Raw genomic sequence first — 16834 nt, forward strand, 5'->3', positions numbered from 1 at the left:
ATGTTTGTATTTTCATTCCTACTACATATGGCTTATACTGAAGGCCCCATTGAAAGGGAGTTAGTTGGGGGATTAGCAGATACTTTTGCCTTTCTGTAGTTAAAATCATAGTGTCTCTAGATTAATGACAATATTATTCTGAAAATAGTGGATTATCAATTATTAATGGAAAATTGGGTTAAAGTTATATCTCAGAAGAACTTATTAGAGCGTATTTAACTTGTTAAACTCAATGTTTTACAAAAGAATCAAGAGAGTGATTAAATATTGAGTTGTTAATCTTTTAGACCCGTTACCTGAGGAGATGTGATATGAACACATTACTTAATAATATGAACTATGACACTGGAGTAGGGTTAATTGAAGAAACTATACAGGGTTACCCTGCAAGACAGCTTGAACTGTAATATACTTAGGGTTGTACCTGAGTATTTTGGTAGATGTGATAGTATTTTTTCAAATCTCTCATCTAACTCTAATCCCTGCTTAAGCATTGTCATGGAGCCAGTCCATTCATAGTTGACACATGCTGTATCCTCTTGACATCCTTATATACAGCTGATGATCCAGAGCAGTATCCCAAGATATTCTGCTCCAACAAAGATTAGTAGAATGTTCTGGTTCATTTTTAAGGGAAAAAATTAGGGAAAATGAGAGAAAGAGATAGCTGAAGTGTTAAAAATATTCAGTTCATCATACACCTGTTGAGACCTTTCTGTTGATTAAGCATGGCGAGGGGGCAGAGATAAGCTAGAGACAGCCTAGCCTTCAAAGAGTGGCACTTGGCGTTAGAAATAGGCTTTCCAGTAGATAATTTTATTCCCTCTTTGATTACCTTTTTCCTCTATGCATGAAAAGGTCATCTTGAGTCCAGTGCAAGTAAGCATATCTAATACTTTATACATTTCCTGGTATATTCCAATCAAAAAAAGTAAATGCTTCTGTGTGCTAGAGTAGGCAATGCATTAGTGATTATTTTCTCTAGTGAAGTCAGTATTTAATTTATGAAGAATAATTTTAAAGGAATAGATAAATTATTAAATGCTATAAAGATTTTTTTTCAAAACAAAACATTTAGATAACTTTGGAGTTTATGTTCTTAATAGTATGTTTTTAGTTTAAAATTATTACTATTTTAAATTAAGTGCTATGAATATTATTCCTGTAAGATAATTATTTTGAATCTTAGTAGAAATTTTAGATAAATGGCTTATGTTTAATGACAAGTAATTACTTACTTTTCTGGTAACTCCTTTATATTAAATTATAAGGATTAAGTGTTTTATTATGTATAGACTGTGGACATTATAGAAACCTAGCTTTATATTGTTAGCATTATCACTGAATTATTGAAAAGATACCCTTATTTGTTAAGTACTTACAGGTGTTTGAGGTTGATGGGTTATTAATTATTGTAAGGTTTATATGAGATGAACAACTTAAATCATTAGGTGATAAATTTTATTTTTCTTATGTAGATCAATCTATAATGGATGTTTTGAAACATAAAAGTTTCTTAGAAGAGCTATTGTTTTGGACTATAAAGTATGAATTCCCCCAGAAGATGGTGACTTTCTTACTCAACATGCTTCCAGATCAAGAGTACAAGGTATCTACATTTTTTTCCTTCCTTTCTGGACTTCGCTGCTCTTTCTTTGCTTTTTCATTACTAAATCTTTTTGGTATATTTCTCAGCTTTGTTGTCAAAACAGAGCTTGCATAAAAAGCACAGTATTGAGCAGGATTCCTAAGGGTTGCCTTTCTGCATGAAACTTGGTCCAAAGGGATTGCTAGGGGACAAACAAAAATAACAACTGCACAAATAAGTATATAGTTACAAACTGTAGTTAAGTTCTCTGAAGGAGAGGTACAAGGTGCTATGAAAATGTTTAAGGGAGGGCAAATGAATTTCAATTGTGCGGTTAAGCCTGGAAAAAGCGTGGTGTTAGTACCTGCTGGCCATAACTATTAAAAACACAACAGTTACTGACTCATAGGCACGTGTAGATAGGTGAGTCTCTGGTCTCAGAGGGTGTGGACCCATCTGTTACTACTGTGTGATTATGGCAGAGCCTAGTGTCTCAAAATACAGTAAGTTATGGTTCTTCTTCTGGTTTACGTAGTAAGGCCTCTTTAGGAGTGACACTTTAAAATGCCATTGTTTTGTGTCTTTATACCTGCTTGAGGAAAAAAACAGAGAAAAAGTACATGTGCATGTACATGTACAGTGAAGCATATTTAGTTAGAATAGTGGTCAGCTTTCAGATCAAATAGGAGAAGATACTTCTTTTGGAGTAATCACATTGACTGACTTATGGTTTAGTTATATAAACAATTCTGCAATGGTTTTCAGCTGAGATTTTAGATTTTGTTTAAAGTAGCACAGGACAAAGACCCTACTTTGACATTAGTAAATTGATGTATTTTTGAGCAAAGTGAAGATTTGTATTTTTAAACCATATTTGTAATTTTCTTAAAACTTTAATAATTTTAAATTCATGTTAAACATTTTTTTAACCAATAAAGTATTTTGCTAATTATCCAAAAAAGGGAAAATATAAGACTACCATCTTTGTTGAAATTATTTTTTCAATTACCTTGGACATCATCATAAGCTAATAATAGCTTTAAAATACTAATATAATATATTGGAAAATGTATTGTAAAACTCAAAGTTAAACTGTTTTATTCCTTCTTACTTAAAACATTTTACAGGTTGCTTTTACAAAAACTTTTGTTCAGCATTATGCTTTCATTATGAAAACACTGAAGAAAAGCCATGAATCAGACACAATGTCTAACAGAATTGTGCATATTAGTGTTCAGTTGTTCAGCAATGAGGAGCTAGCCAGACAGGTAACAGAAGAATGTCAGCTGCTGGATATTATGGTCACTGTGCTATTATACATGATGGAAAGTTGCCTTATTAAAAGTGAGCTACAAGGTAAACTCAGAATTATTTTCACTCTTTTTGTAAGTGTACTTTATATAACTGGTCTTAAAACTCCTTTTATGCTTAAAAGTAGCTTTTAAAAATATAAAATAATACATGTCTGATAAAGAAAATTTTTGAAAATTTTCAGTAAAATTTTCTACAGTTTTGTATTCATAGATAACTGTTATTAACATTTTGGGATGTTTCTTTTCTGTCTTTTTCTGTGTTATAAGTATATTTATAGATACAAATACACATTTTAAAATATGCTATCATAGTGTACATGTCAAGAACATATTTTTTAATGATTGCAGGTAGTAATATCACATGACTTTGCCATAATTTATTTAACCATTTTCTTATTAGATATGTTTCTATTTTTTAATCATGAATTTGTTACTGGCAGCCTTAGACATTTTATATGTGTATACTTATATAATTTAAAAGTTGGAATAAATCTTGCCTTTTATATGTTCCTTTAGTGTAATCTTTAATTTTCTTCCTTTATGCCTACTATATGGTTGATACTCCTCAAATTGCCATAACATTTCTAGGAATTCCTCCCATTCTTATTTCTTTGTGGTCTTTCATCTTGACTTTACCTCCCTAAAATAATTTATATTATTTGAATATTTGCTACGTACTAGGCACTGTTAATACTGTTTATGTGTTGTCTCGGTTAAGCTTTTGAACAGCTATCTAGATTAGCATTATTATTATTTCTGCTTTAAAGATGAGTAAATTTAGGATTAGAGAAATTAAGTCATTTGCCATAGATAATATAGCTAGTAGATGACAGAGCCAAGAAGGACTTTATATCTCCTGAGGTCAGAATCTTTGTTCTTAGCCACAACACAGCCAGGCCAACATTAATAGGACTGTGTCTTCACTTGTTGGCACCTGGGGCTAAGCATTAACAACAAACAATATCTCAAATTAAATCTTAGGACCTTTCCAGTCTCTGTGGATGGGAGATCTTGTACTTGAGACTTGCTTTCTACTGTTGCCTCCTTTTGCATATCAGCTCTTATTTGCTTTTTATAGTGATAGTCTGCCTATTCTCAGATATGATACCGTAGTCTGAAAATTTATATAGTGCTCAGTGCAGGGCATGATGCCTTGTATATAACAAGAGCTTGCTAATAATTATGATAGCTACATCTTTTGAGCACTCAATATATATACCATGCTTTTTTTTGGTAGTACTTTATATGTATTATCTAATTTAACCATCCCAGTAATTCTTTGGAGTAGATACTGTTTTTTCCATTTTATAGATGAGGCAGTGGCTAAGGAGTTGAGACGTCAATGATCTATATGGTTTTATAGCTGTAAGTGGTAAGGCTGGGTGTCCGCAAAATCCATATTCTTGCCCACTATGTAACTCTGCCTTCCCATTGTAGGTATAGTGGGAGAATAATACATTAGTTATGTTAAATGATATACCTCTTTACTTTTTTAAAGGAAAATTTAAAAGCTGCTTTGTGTTATAGTTTTTCTGTCTTTGTGTAGGATGACCTTTTCTTTTCTAGAGATTTAGCTACACATATTGCTCTTTCTTTTTTCTTTTTTGAAATAGTATTCTTCACCATTCAATTGTATCAATGATGTTCTTATACATAGAATTACATAATTAGAAAAGGATTTTTCACAAAAGTAGTATTTTTAATTTATAAACTGGAAAACTTAAAAAGAATTAGAAGCATTTACTCTTTTGAAAAGAGTCTGGAGTCTATTTTCTTGACCAAGTGGTTTAGCTGTGCTTGTTATATATGGTTTGCATTTCAAGGAATAATGTTTGGGAAGAAGATGTATATGAGTCTGCCTCCCATTTTCTTCTATAGCCAGCTTTCCTGAGAGAGTTTTCTATTTGTTTTATCTTCCAGTCACTCATTAACCCACTTCAATCTAGCATCAGCTTCCATCATTCTATTTCTGTCTCCAAAATTGCCATGACTCCAGCGGCCACATGTCCTTTTTCAGGACAGCTCCAAGTTATGCTTGTTATTTTGACATAGTTTTTAAAACAGTCTTTTTTACTCTCAAGAGTATCCCAGTTTACATGATAAATTATATGGGAACCCTTTCTGTGAGTACATGATAAGAAAGCCAGTGGCAACACTTTGGACCTTATCTTGCTTTACTTTCATTAGCATTTCACACTGTTGATTCTCTATTCATTTTGTGGCCTGAGATAGTTTTCTACTGTTCCGTCAGTATTGGTGTTTCTTGGCACTTGGTCGTGGTGTCTCTGTGTTTCTCACTTTTCCCATACTTTCTTAAATCATATTACATGGACTTAATTGCTTTCTACATATACTTCCTTCTAATGCAGTATTAGTTTGTCCTGGGAGTTCTTATACAAACTGAATTTTCCAGAAGCTAAATAGCTGTAAGTAGCATTGCTGAAACCTTGAAATACAAATACATTTTTTCTAGTAGTAAATTACATTATTTCTAAGCCAAGTCTAACACTATCTTTAGCTGCTATGTTTTTTTCCCTCCTCTTTCAAAAGTAGTATAACATTTCATGATACATATTTACTGGTTTTCTGAAAGCACCATATGCTTTCCCTGTTTTTACATGAAGAGTATTGGAATGAGCTTTAAATATATTGAGCTAGCCACAGATATTACACAGGAGCTCTATGCTTTCTTTTTATTTTTTCAGTACCCTTTATCTAACCTTTGTATACATTGTCATTAGATAATATTTGAAAATTTTGTCTATACTGTTAGTAAACGTAGTAGCTAATACAGTAGGAATTCACACGGCCATGGCAACAGCTGAAGATTAAAAGGAAAAAGCCTCTGATTGTACATAATCCCTTCCTTACACTTTTATTTTGTTGTACTCATTTCTGCACCATACTACTTGTGATTCCAAATGTAACGCATAACTTTTTATATCCCTGAAATTTTAGAATTTGTCTTAAGAAACTGTCTCTCTAAGATGAAAACTGTGTGTTGCATAACTATAGGAATGTCTGTAGTTGCTGGTAATGCCTGATCTTCTGTCTTGTGTATCAAATTGTTTATTGAACTATATCCTTTGGCTGTCTATAAGCACTTCAGACACACAAATGTCCACACCAAAAACTCATTCTTTTGCTTCTTTTCTGTTATTGCATGTGTGCGTGTGTGTGTAAATGTATGAATGTATTAGTGCTCAAGTGGGTGTTTTGGTACCACCCTAGCCATCTACAGAGCTGCCCAATCTAAAAACCTGGAGGTCATTTTTGACTTCTTACTCCTTGTAGACATAGTGAACACGACCAAGTCTGTCATTTAAATCCTTCTAAACATCTTAGAATAACCAGTTCTCTTCATCTCTGCATCTTCATGCCAGCACCATAATTCAAGCCATTGCCATCTCTAGGCCTATCTAGTACTAGTCATCACCACCCTCCTTTAGTCATTCCCCATACTCCACATGTAGTCATGTCCTCTCTCTTAAAACCCCCTCTGGGGCTTGCCATTCTCTTCACATGAATTGCAAACTCCAGAAGCTGATTTATAAGGCCCTCTAGACTCATTTGTGTCACCTATCCTCTGTATTCTTTGTCCCAGTGACTCCACCTAGAACACCACTTCCTCCCCTATATGTAGTTTATTTGGCTAGTCCTAATTCCTGCTTCATTCTACATCTCAGTACAACATCACTTCCTCAGGAAACTCTCTTCCTAGATTGTAGCCCAGCTTTATTTGTTCTTATAACTTCCTGTACTTTTTCTGTTACAGCCCTTACCATACTTTGTCTTCTTAGATATTAATCTCAGTGGAGAGAGGGACTGTGTAAATCTTGATTTTTTTTTTACCACTTTATTCTTAGAGCTTACTACAATACCTGACCCTCAGTAGGAGCTCGATAAATATTGATGAGTGAATATCATTTAACACTGAATCACTGCTTTCTGTCTATAGTTGGAAAAGTACCAGTTGGTTAAAAATAGAAGTTCTAATTCTAATCATTTTATTTCATTTAAGATTCCAAGATGTTTTTCACAAGAACAGTAGTTTTTAAAGCAGTGTCAGGAAAACAGTGATTTTGATTAATTATATTCTGCTTATTCATCCTCTGATTTCAATTAAATAGAACAGTGCTTCTAAATGTTTAAAAAGTTTTTAAATATCCCAGCATACCTAAGTACTGTCTCATCAATAGCAGTGGTTCACCAACTTGGAATGGCCGTAGTTGTCTGAAAGGGCTTTTCTGAATCTCAGGTGTGGATAATTTGTAAAAGGTCCCTCACCACCACTCCCTCATTCAGTTACACCTCTCATCCTATTGCGAAGCACTGAAAGCAAACATGCTTAACTTTGTGGGTCCTGTTCTTATATATTGTTAAATTTAAGAGTTAGGTAAAGTAATTTGATGGACTGAAACCTAAATTTAATTTATGGAAAATAAGTGCAGTAGAAGCCCTCTTTGCTCATGAGTTTAACAACGAGGTGGTTACTTGAAAAAGTTGGTTAAAGTGAGAAATTATTAAAAAACGATACATAGGTATCTTAAACAGTGCATTTTAACTTAAAACACAGGAATGCATGTTTATTCTCCAATCTTTTAATTTTGGGCAAAGCATTTTTCAAGGTATGGTTTTCTTTACTGGGGTTCTCACTCGTGCTTCTTATATATGCTACATCTGTAAAGTACCATCTGTGATTTCCAGTTTCAGTTTCTTTAAAGTAGAATAAGAACATAAAAGATTTTTGTGACACAATCTGAGTGTAAAATCCTTCTGTACTTTTAATGATTTTTCTCCTCTTAAGATTTTCTTACGCACTTATATTGTCTCTCAAAAGCTTTTGATCCAGTTTTTGCAGTACCTCTATTTGTGCATTCACATTTTATAAGTTTATATACTTTTAATTTAAATTTTATAATTATAATAAAAAGAACAATTAGTGCAAACAGAAACATAAACAGACTCTTATGTACTAAGGAATAGGCTACTAGCTTTGAGCATTCTGTATACTATGGATATTAGTGTGTTTTACAGTGGGAATGGAGGGCTTGTTTGTCCAGTGAGTCAGTTAAGCTGGAATAGGTCAAGAGAGCTAATGCATATATACTATAACTTCTGATAGTAAAGATTTTGTGCAAGCCTAATTTTCCCTGTCCCCTCCTTCCAACAGTGTACTTAAACTTTGAGAACTTTTTTAAGGCTTAAGAAGTTTATGTGTGTTTTTGTTCTTTCATTTTTGAAATACTATAGTTGCTAAAAAATTGTTTTCGACCTGTTCTTTGAATAGAAGAAAGCAATTAAATATATGTTGTTTAAGTCATACAGATATGATTGAAAAGATGGAATGAGATTAATCTAGGGGTAAAAACATTTTATTGATTGGAACAGAAAATATTGCATTGTCATGAAAGTCAAGAAAATGTTTTATAAATACATAGCTAAATGTTATGAAATATGTTAGACATGTGGTAATTATTATAATGATAAACTAAGTGTTACATTAAAATTTCATGTAATTCCCTTAAGTTATGTGTCTTCCCCAATTTACAGATGAGGAGATTGATTCAGAGCTATGTAATATACCTAAAACCATATAGACCTTAAATGGCAGGCTGGGGTTTGAATTTTGGTGTCTCTTATTCTAAAATGTATAATCTATATAACTGGTAAAACTTTTTTTTAAACTAATTTTTTTTGGGTGTGTATGTCTGTTCTAGATGAAGAAAATAGTTTACATGTGGTAGTGAATTGTGGAGAAGCATTACTGAAGAATAACACTTATTGGCCTCTTGTCAGTGATTTTATTAATATCCTTTCTCATCAAAGTGTGGCTAAGAGATTTTTGGAGGACCATGGTTTGTTAGTGACATGGATGAACTTTGTATCTTTCTTTCAAGGTATGAATTTCAATTTAAAAATTTTTTTTTTTTTTTTAGTTTACAAAATGCCTAATGTTAAACTATCAAACACTACAGGATAATTGCACATCAGTCAGTTACATGTGAAATGTCTCATTTTAATTAATTGGTATTTTTAAGAATTTTAATAAAAGATCATAAAAACGTATCAGTTATGAAAAATGTCAAAGTATTACATAGGAAACAGGAGTGTAATTTTTAAAAGTATTTTAAAGCATTAATCCAGAAATTTCTAATCTGTTCTCTAAGAAAGAGTCATAACACTTTCATAAAAATTTCAGCTAGCATCAATTAAAATACTTTTGACTTTTTAATTTAATATATTCAATTATGTTTTATAAGAAAGAGACAATTCATTAAGTGTTTCTAAGAAAATCTAGTTTGTAAAGAATTCGAAAAAGACGATTATTTTATTTTTAATAATCTATTAATTTCTATGTATATTATATCATTTATGCCAGTTGTGTACATTAAAATGTGTTTGGTACTAGGCAGTATTTTATTTGATTTTCAGTACAGGTATTCGCTTCCATTTGGCAAAGTTTATATCTGTTTTAATTTTTGCAAGGTATGAACTTAAACAAGCGAGAACTAAATGAGCATGTGGAGTTTGAATCTCAGACCTACTATGCTGCCTTTGCTGCTGAACTTGAGGCCTGTGCACAGCCAATGTGGGGGCTCTTATCACATTGTAAAGTTAGGGTATGTTGAAAATATTTTTATAAATTTCTGTATTTACCTTTAAAATAATTATTTAAGAAAAAGATTTGTGAAAATATTGATTTGTTTAATTGTGTGTAATAATGTGCAATGTTTAATTCTGAATTCACTTTGTGAAAGTTGACCTGAGCCAGTAATTATTATTCTTAGGCAGGTTAGAATTTATTTACATTATTAGATTTTTCCACCCTTCCCTTATTATTAATAGTCTTTGGAGCTGTGTGAGTCTCCACATTCATCTTTATTGTTTTATTTTACCCATTATCAGTTAGTTGCCTAATGCTTCTTGCCTTCAGGGAGTGAGGATAGTCCTCAATAAAGTTAAGATTCCAAGCACAAAATCAGTATATATGCCATAAAACTTCCAGTTGTTTGTAAAAAGAATCTAAGAGTAGCACGGCAATAATATAAATTCTCGTAGTTAAGAAATACTTGCTTATAATTGTATGCATTTATGTTTTTCTATACAAATATTTATTTTACTATTGCATTTTAAAGTATTGGTTTGTGGGTCTCCAGAATCCTTGGACAGTCTAGAAAAATGAAAACTCCTGACCCTATTAAACTAAGGACTTGACTAAGATTTTGCTATATGGATGCCATGAAGTCCAGCCTGGTAGCCTATACCAGCAGTAAGCATGGTGGATAAGATTTTATAGTGGTCTTGGCTCTGCCTCTTTCTGCTTAGGTGACTTGGTCAACTCATTTAAAAATATTTGAACTTCTCAGTTTTTTTTCCTTATCTTTTTAAAAACTAAAGGAAACAAAATGGAAATGGGACAGCAAAGCCTGCTCTTCCTCACAGGTTGTTATGAGGCTCTCTTACACATACTCTTAAATGTATGTGCTCCTCTAAGCGGATTTGTATGTTCTCTAACGACTTCAGCTTTTTCTAAATGTAGATGACTCACAACTTTGTTATAGTCTAAATAGTATCAAATTTCGAACAACTCTGGTTATTCACTTAGATCTCCTTAAAGTACATGGATTTTCTCAGGTTCCTAACTAACTTTTTAAAAACATTTGTCCATACTGTGTGCTTTATGTCATTTTATGTATAGTGTCTTTTATTTTATTTTTGGGGGGGATGGTCATTAGGTCTATTTATTTATTTATTATTAGTTTTGTTTTATTTTTTAAATGCAGGTACTGGGGATTGAACCCAGGACCTCCTGCATGCTAAGCATGTGTTCTACCACTTGGGCTATACCCTCCCCTTCCTAGTGTTTTAAATGATGCAGTTATCCAATATAGAAACCTTTACCCCTTGCTGTACCAGTTGTGTTCAAGCTATAATCAGATACTACGAATTCTCTCTTCCATTCCAGAAATGTCTCTCTACTACTTCTTTCCTCTGTCTTAATTTATCTTTTAAAAAATCTGGGTTGTTAAGGTTTCTTAACTGATTTTCTTGCCTCTAGATTCTCCCTATTCTAAACTGGCCTAATACTTAAGTTAATTGTAAGGTCTGTACGTATCTCTTCTTTGCTTAAAATCATTCAAGTTCTCATCTGTCTACAGGATAATGTCCATATATCCTATAGAGGCATTTAAGACCTTCCACAGTTTGCCTTAAATTTGTCTCTTGTAATTTACCTATCTCAGTGGCTTCATTGGATTGATTACCATTCCTCAACATGCAGTTCCTTTTGTGGTTCCAGTGCTTTTGTTCAAGTTAGTTCCTTTTTTGACATATGCTTTCATTCTCTGTGCTTAGTCCAGGCTTCTCTTACATGAGAGTCATCTGGGAAGCTTGAAAAATACATGTGCTTAAGTCTTACTGTCAGAGATTTTGATTTGTTTGATGTGCAGTCGGACCTTGGCAGTGATTCTAACTGGAGTGATGAACCATTAGTATTAGCTCTTCAAAAATTGTACTCATAAAACTCAGCTGATATTTAATCTACTCATTTTAAGTTCTTTCAGATTTATGATTCCAGTCTCTGTTTTTATAGTACCTCGTTTAATTTCCATTGTAGCATTTGTCAAAAAACTGTCTGTTATATAATATAAGGCTTATTTGCTCTTTCATTCAGAAAAGTTCTGTTGAATGCTGTTCTATGCCAGACACTATCTAGATGCTTGGGTTTTGGGTGTTGAACCAAATAGATAACAGTTATTGCTCTCATGGAGCAGTCTAATAGGGGAGATAGACATGAAGTGAGTAAGCACATAGATTTATTTTGTAAACTTTTGTAAGCATTCTACAGGAAAATATCAGATTGTTATGAGTAATGAGTGTGGGGAATGATTAGATTTGTGGATCAGGGAAGGCCTTTCTGAAGAAGGAGTAGGAAGGAGCCAGCTGTGTGAAGAATTAAAAAGGAGGTTAGTGGTGGTAGTAGGGGAGATATATGGAATAGCCTACCTACAGTAGGAAAGTGATTTGTCCTTTTAAGGAGTTTATGCTGCTGCCACAGAGTGGAACAAGATGCAATTGGAGAGTTAAGCAGGGGTTGGATTATTAATGTAGGTTCTTATAGATCATGTTAAGGAGCTTTGGATTTTATTTTAAGGAGAATCCAGTGAATATTAAGTAGGGGTTTAATGTGATCAGATTTATATTTAAAAGATCATTTTGTTTGCTAGGAAGATGGGATTGAATGGAGCTTGGGGAGCATCAAGACTAGAAACAAATAGACAATTTAAGGTGCTATGATAATAGTCTAGGAAATTCAGGTTTGAAATTCAAGATGTATTAAAGGTATATTTTGGGTATTAAAGATATATTTTGAAGGTAGAATCAGTAAGCGTGGTGATGGATTGTATGTTATTGATGAGTGAAAGAGACTTTTGGGTAACTATTTTATAGAATCGTGGTAATTTTACAGAAGTGAGAAAGATATAAAAGCAGGTTTAGAGAGATCAGAGTTAGTTTCAGATACATTAAGTTTGAGATGCCTGTGAAACATCCAAGTGGAAATTAGTGAGTGAATATAAGAGTTGGATGTATGAATTTCATGCTCAAAAGAGAAGTCTAGACTAGGGTTGTAAATTTTAGACGCTTGGGAATATAAATGATATTTATCTCCAGGGGATGGGATGGGATCAAGTAGGGAGAGAAGAGAAATGGACCTTGAAGAAAAAACTAACATTTAGACATCAGAGAGGGAGAAGAGAAAGACCAGAAGAATGCAGCATCATATAAGCCAACAGAAGATGGCAATTTAGGAAGGAGGATTGATATGGTGTTGATATGGAAAGAACAGTATTTTAGGAGGATTATTCTGACAACTGTGTTCAGGATGAATTTGAATTTCAAGGCTGGAACTATGTTTATCTCTGTGATAATGAGAAATCATTGTTTCCAGAAAGTAGTCTGTTTTTCAGTTTTGAAGGTCAGGATTACAATGTGTTATAGTTCCCTTAATCTAAGAAGTGAAGACAGAAAGAAAACAAGTTCATATTGTTCTGGTAGTATCTGAGAGAGTAGTTTCTCAGCCTAAAGGAGCATCTAGTTCCTAGATAAGATGTTCTGGTGAGAGCCTGCACTATGCCAGACATTGTTCTTTACGCCATATTCCTTACATTATGTTCTTATCTAATCCTCACAGCATCTCTTATATAGTAGATAGTAGTATCCCTTTCTTTCAGAGGTTAAATAACTTGCCGAAATTTGCACAGCTGCAAGTGGAAGCTGAGTTTGAAAATAAATCCATCTGATTTCAGAACCAGTGCTCTTTACCACTCTGCTACAATTATCTCTTAAGCAAGAATGTCTAGAGCTTTTTAGCAGCAGTGTTGTCAGGTTTTAGAAATTTAAACTGGAAGAAGGACTATTATTTTAAGTGGAAAAAAAAGCTATTTCTTTATGTTTGTGCTCTTTAATTATAAAATATAAAACTAAAGGATTAGCAATTTAAAAAAGGAAACTTCACCTGATAGCATACTTTCTTTGTATGATTGCCCTGTATGTTATTTGGTTCTTGAAAATGTTAAAAGGTAGTTAAACAAATAATACTAGATTAATAACAGGTAGCTTGGGTAAAGGGATGCCGTATTCTAGAATCTTACTAATTTTTGCTTTCTGAACATAATAGGCACACTGTAAAATCTCCATCTAGTGGCAACTTTAGGTTACTGGAACTTGACAGAAGTTGATTCTGGCTATGACCCTTTGGAACACTTAGCTAGTTCTTGTGAGATGAAGTGCTAGACTGTGACACAGAATGTTTTATGTACATTATTTCATTTGCTTCTTGATAGCAGTACTAGGAGGTAGGTAGTAGTATGCCCATTTTAACATATGGAGAAACGGAGACTCATAAAATTTAAGTAGTTCACTCAAGGTCATAAAACTAGTAAGTAGTCAGCATGCATACTGAATTTTTGGGGATGGGTGTGATGGTGATGGGGAGGTGGGAGAGAGATGATCTGAACATGATTATTAAATTGCTGTCTTGAGAAATGGAATTAACTAGTCACCTTTTTGAATACTCTTGATACCTACTTTCCAAATTGTTCTACAGAAGGGTTTATCAGTTTACACTTGTTCAAAGAGGATACAATGGTATCCCTTTACTCAGACTTTTGACTGAATAGTAGAACATTTGGTTTTAAATGTTTATTTATCCATGAATTATCTGCCAGTTTAGTTTGTTATGATACATTATTTAAGGTTACTTGTAAGTGCCATTCCTTTTTTTTCAGTAAGATATAGGGAACAGAATTTGTAAAGTAATGTTTTTAAAAAGATAAATCTCATAAAGGATAGATTTAAACAGGATGAGACTGTTGACAGGGACTCTAGATAAGCGATATTTGGTCTGAATAGTATCAGAAATAGGAGGAAATGGAAGTGAACCTCCATGATAATGTTGAGGAAGAATTAACAGGACATGGAAATTGAGCTGGGTGAAGGAGAAATCAGTCTCTGAAGGAAAGAGTTGATACTATCTACTTTATAAAAGATGCTATGAGGATTGGATATAAATGTGAGTCTTAGAGCTTTTTTTTAAAGGTCCAGAATAAGTTATATATGTAGCTAATGAGTTTAACCTATTTGATTTTGATGGCACCTGTGCTTTTATTCTGCATTGATGCCCCAAAATATCTTTAAAAAAACTTTTTAAAGTTGAGATAAAATTAACAAAACATAAAATTCACCATTTTAATTAGTTTAAACTATACAATTCAGTAGTTGATAGTGTATTCACAAAGCCATCCCACTAATTCCAGAACATTTATTACCCCTCAAAGAAAACTCATACCTCTCAATTTCAACCTCCTCTCATCCCCTGGAAACCACTAACCTCCCTTCTGTCTTTATAAATTTACCTAATCTGGACATTTCATGTAAATGAAATCATATATGTGGCCTTTTGTTTCTGGCTTCTTTCATTTAGCATAATATTTTCATGGTTTGACTCTGTTGTAATATGTATCTATACTTCAGTACTTTTATGGCTGAATAGTATTCCACTGTGTAGATGTGCCACACTTATTTGTCCATTCATGGGTTGACTTCATTTTTTGGCTAGTATGGATAATGATACTCTGAATGTTTGCTTACAAGTTTTTGTGTGAATGTATGTTTTCAATTCTCTTGGGTATATAAGAGTAGAATTTCTTGGTCATATGGTAGCTCTATGTTTAACTTCAAAGTGGCTGCACCATTTTATATTTCCATCAGCAATGTATGAGAGTTTCAGTTTCTCTACATCCTTGCCAACACTTTTTATTTTACATTTTAAAAGTTATAGCCATCCTAGTAGGTGTGAAGTGGTATCTCACTGTGACTTTGAATTGCAACTTCGTAAAGACTGTTACTGTTGAGCATCATTTCATATGCTTATTAGTCATTTGTAGATCTTCTTTGGAGGAATAGCTATTCAAATCCTTTGCTTATTTTTTTTAAAGAGAGGCTGTCATGATTTTTATTCCTTTAATTCAATACTTGCCTATTGTACTGATTAGTTTATCCATAAAATATTACAATTTTCTTTTACAATACCCTTATGTTAAATGGCACATACTCATTCTTCTTTTAAATTCTGTTGCAAGTTAAAATATTTATAGGCTACTAATAGTACTGATCTGCTCAGCCCTCTGTTTTACTGTGGCAAAATGTACATAACATAAAATGTCCCACTTTAACCATTTTTAGTTGTGCAATACAATGACATTAAATACATTCTCAATGTTGTGCAACTATCACTACTATCCATTTCCAGAACTTTTTCATCATCCCAAAGAAACTCTACCCATTAACAACAGTAGGGAACTTATATATTTAGAATTTCTTGAAATAGAACCCAGTTTATATCATATAAATTTATTTCACCTTTGATTCATTTTCAGGAATGTATTATATACAAGGTGACATATTGTGTCTTTAATTTTCATAACTCACTGGTTGTTACTATTAGATTGTGAAAGGATGATTTCTTAAATGGCAAATGTGGTTATTTTGAAAATATATTTTGCCATTACATATACAATGCACTGAACTTATTTTTATATATTGCATATACTTTGAAGTTGTACATATTTTTATACTGTGAAATTTACATAACTTAATTATTTTAGGAAACTCAAGAGTACACCCGAAACGTTGTTAGATACTGCCTTGAAGCTCTTCAAGACTGGTTTGATGCTATTAACTTCGTAGATGAGGTATGTATATTTTTGATATATGTAAAAGCATTTAAGAAAAAAAGTGTTAGATCCTATTTAACATTGAAAATAATGAATGTCTTTTCATGGGATAAGGGAAAGAATTTCCTAAAGAAATACATACTTTTTTTTTCCTGTTATTTAAATGTATATTGCTCAGGAGTGAAAACTAGTTTCATTCAAGAGGTAAAAGTAACAATGAAAATTTGAATAGGATAGAGGAGATTAATGGACAGGGTATGACAACTTTATTAATTGGTCACTGTTCTACCGGCATGGATAAAGGTTGCTCTTACTGATAATGAACTGAGAAGAATTGGCACAGAACATGCTGTGTATGAATTAAATAAGAACTTGCTTTTAATTAGTCAGCAAGTTTCCTATCAGAATCCCCTTTTATTCCTCTTACGAAGTGGAGTCAAAATTTACCATATGCGGAAGGAAGAGCATGTTTCAGACAGCTAACTCCTCATCTGATTTCTGAACTCTGGGCAGATACAACTCCTAGTGTCTTTTTTGGAGGGGAGAGGAGCTTTCATTTATTTCTTTTCCTTTTTTTAAAAAAATTTAGACACAACAGAAACTTATTGAAAAGTTGGAAGTAGAGTACAAAGAACTTTTTCTTTAATTATTTGAGAATTAACTTGTTGACTTGATGCCCATTACACCTAAATTGT

The 16834-nt window shown here is 32.8% G+C and overlaps 1 protein-coding gene across 8 annotated transcripts in view; it reads left to right on the top strand.

The window, feature by feature from the left end:
• Window positions 1-16834, top strand: part of UBR3 (ubiquitin protein ligase E3 component n-recognin 3) — a 185358-nt gene that overhangs the window by 45628 nt on the left and 122896 nt on the right. For all 8 annotated transcript variants that reach the window (XM_074363852.1, XM_074363851.1, XM_074363847.1 and 5 more), the window contains exons 7-11: window positions 1479-1609; window positions 2716-2944; window positions 8622-8801; window positions 9391-9524; window positions 16071-16157. In XM_074363852.1, the coding sequence (XP_074219953.1) occupies window positions 1479-1609; window positions 2716-2944; window positions 8622-8801; window positions 9391-9524; window positions 16071-16157 (761 nt within the window). The remainder of the gene's footprint in view (window positions 1-1478; window positions 1610-2715; window positions 2945-8621; window positions 8802-9390; window positions 9525-16070; window positions 16158-16834) is intronic.

This window comes from Camelus bactrianus, chromosome 5, assembly GCF_048773025.1.
Source record: "Camelus bactrianus isolate YW-2024 breed Bactrian camel chromosome 5, ASM4877302v1, whole genome shotgun sequence".
NCBI lineage: Eukaryota > Metazoa > Chordata > Mammalia > Artiodactyla > Camelidae > Camelus > Camelus bactrianus.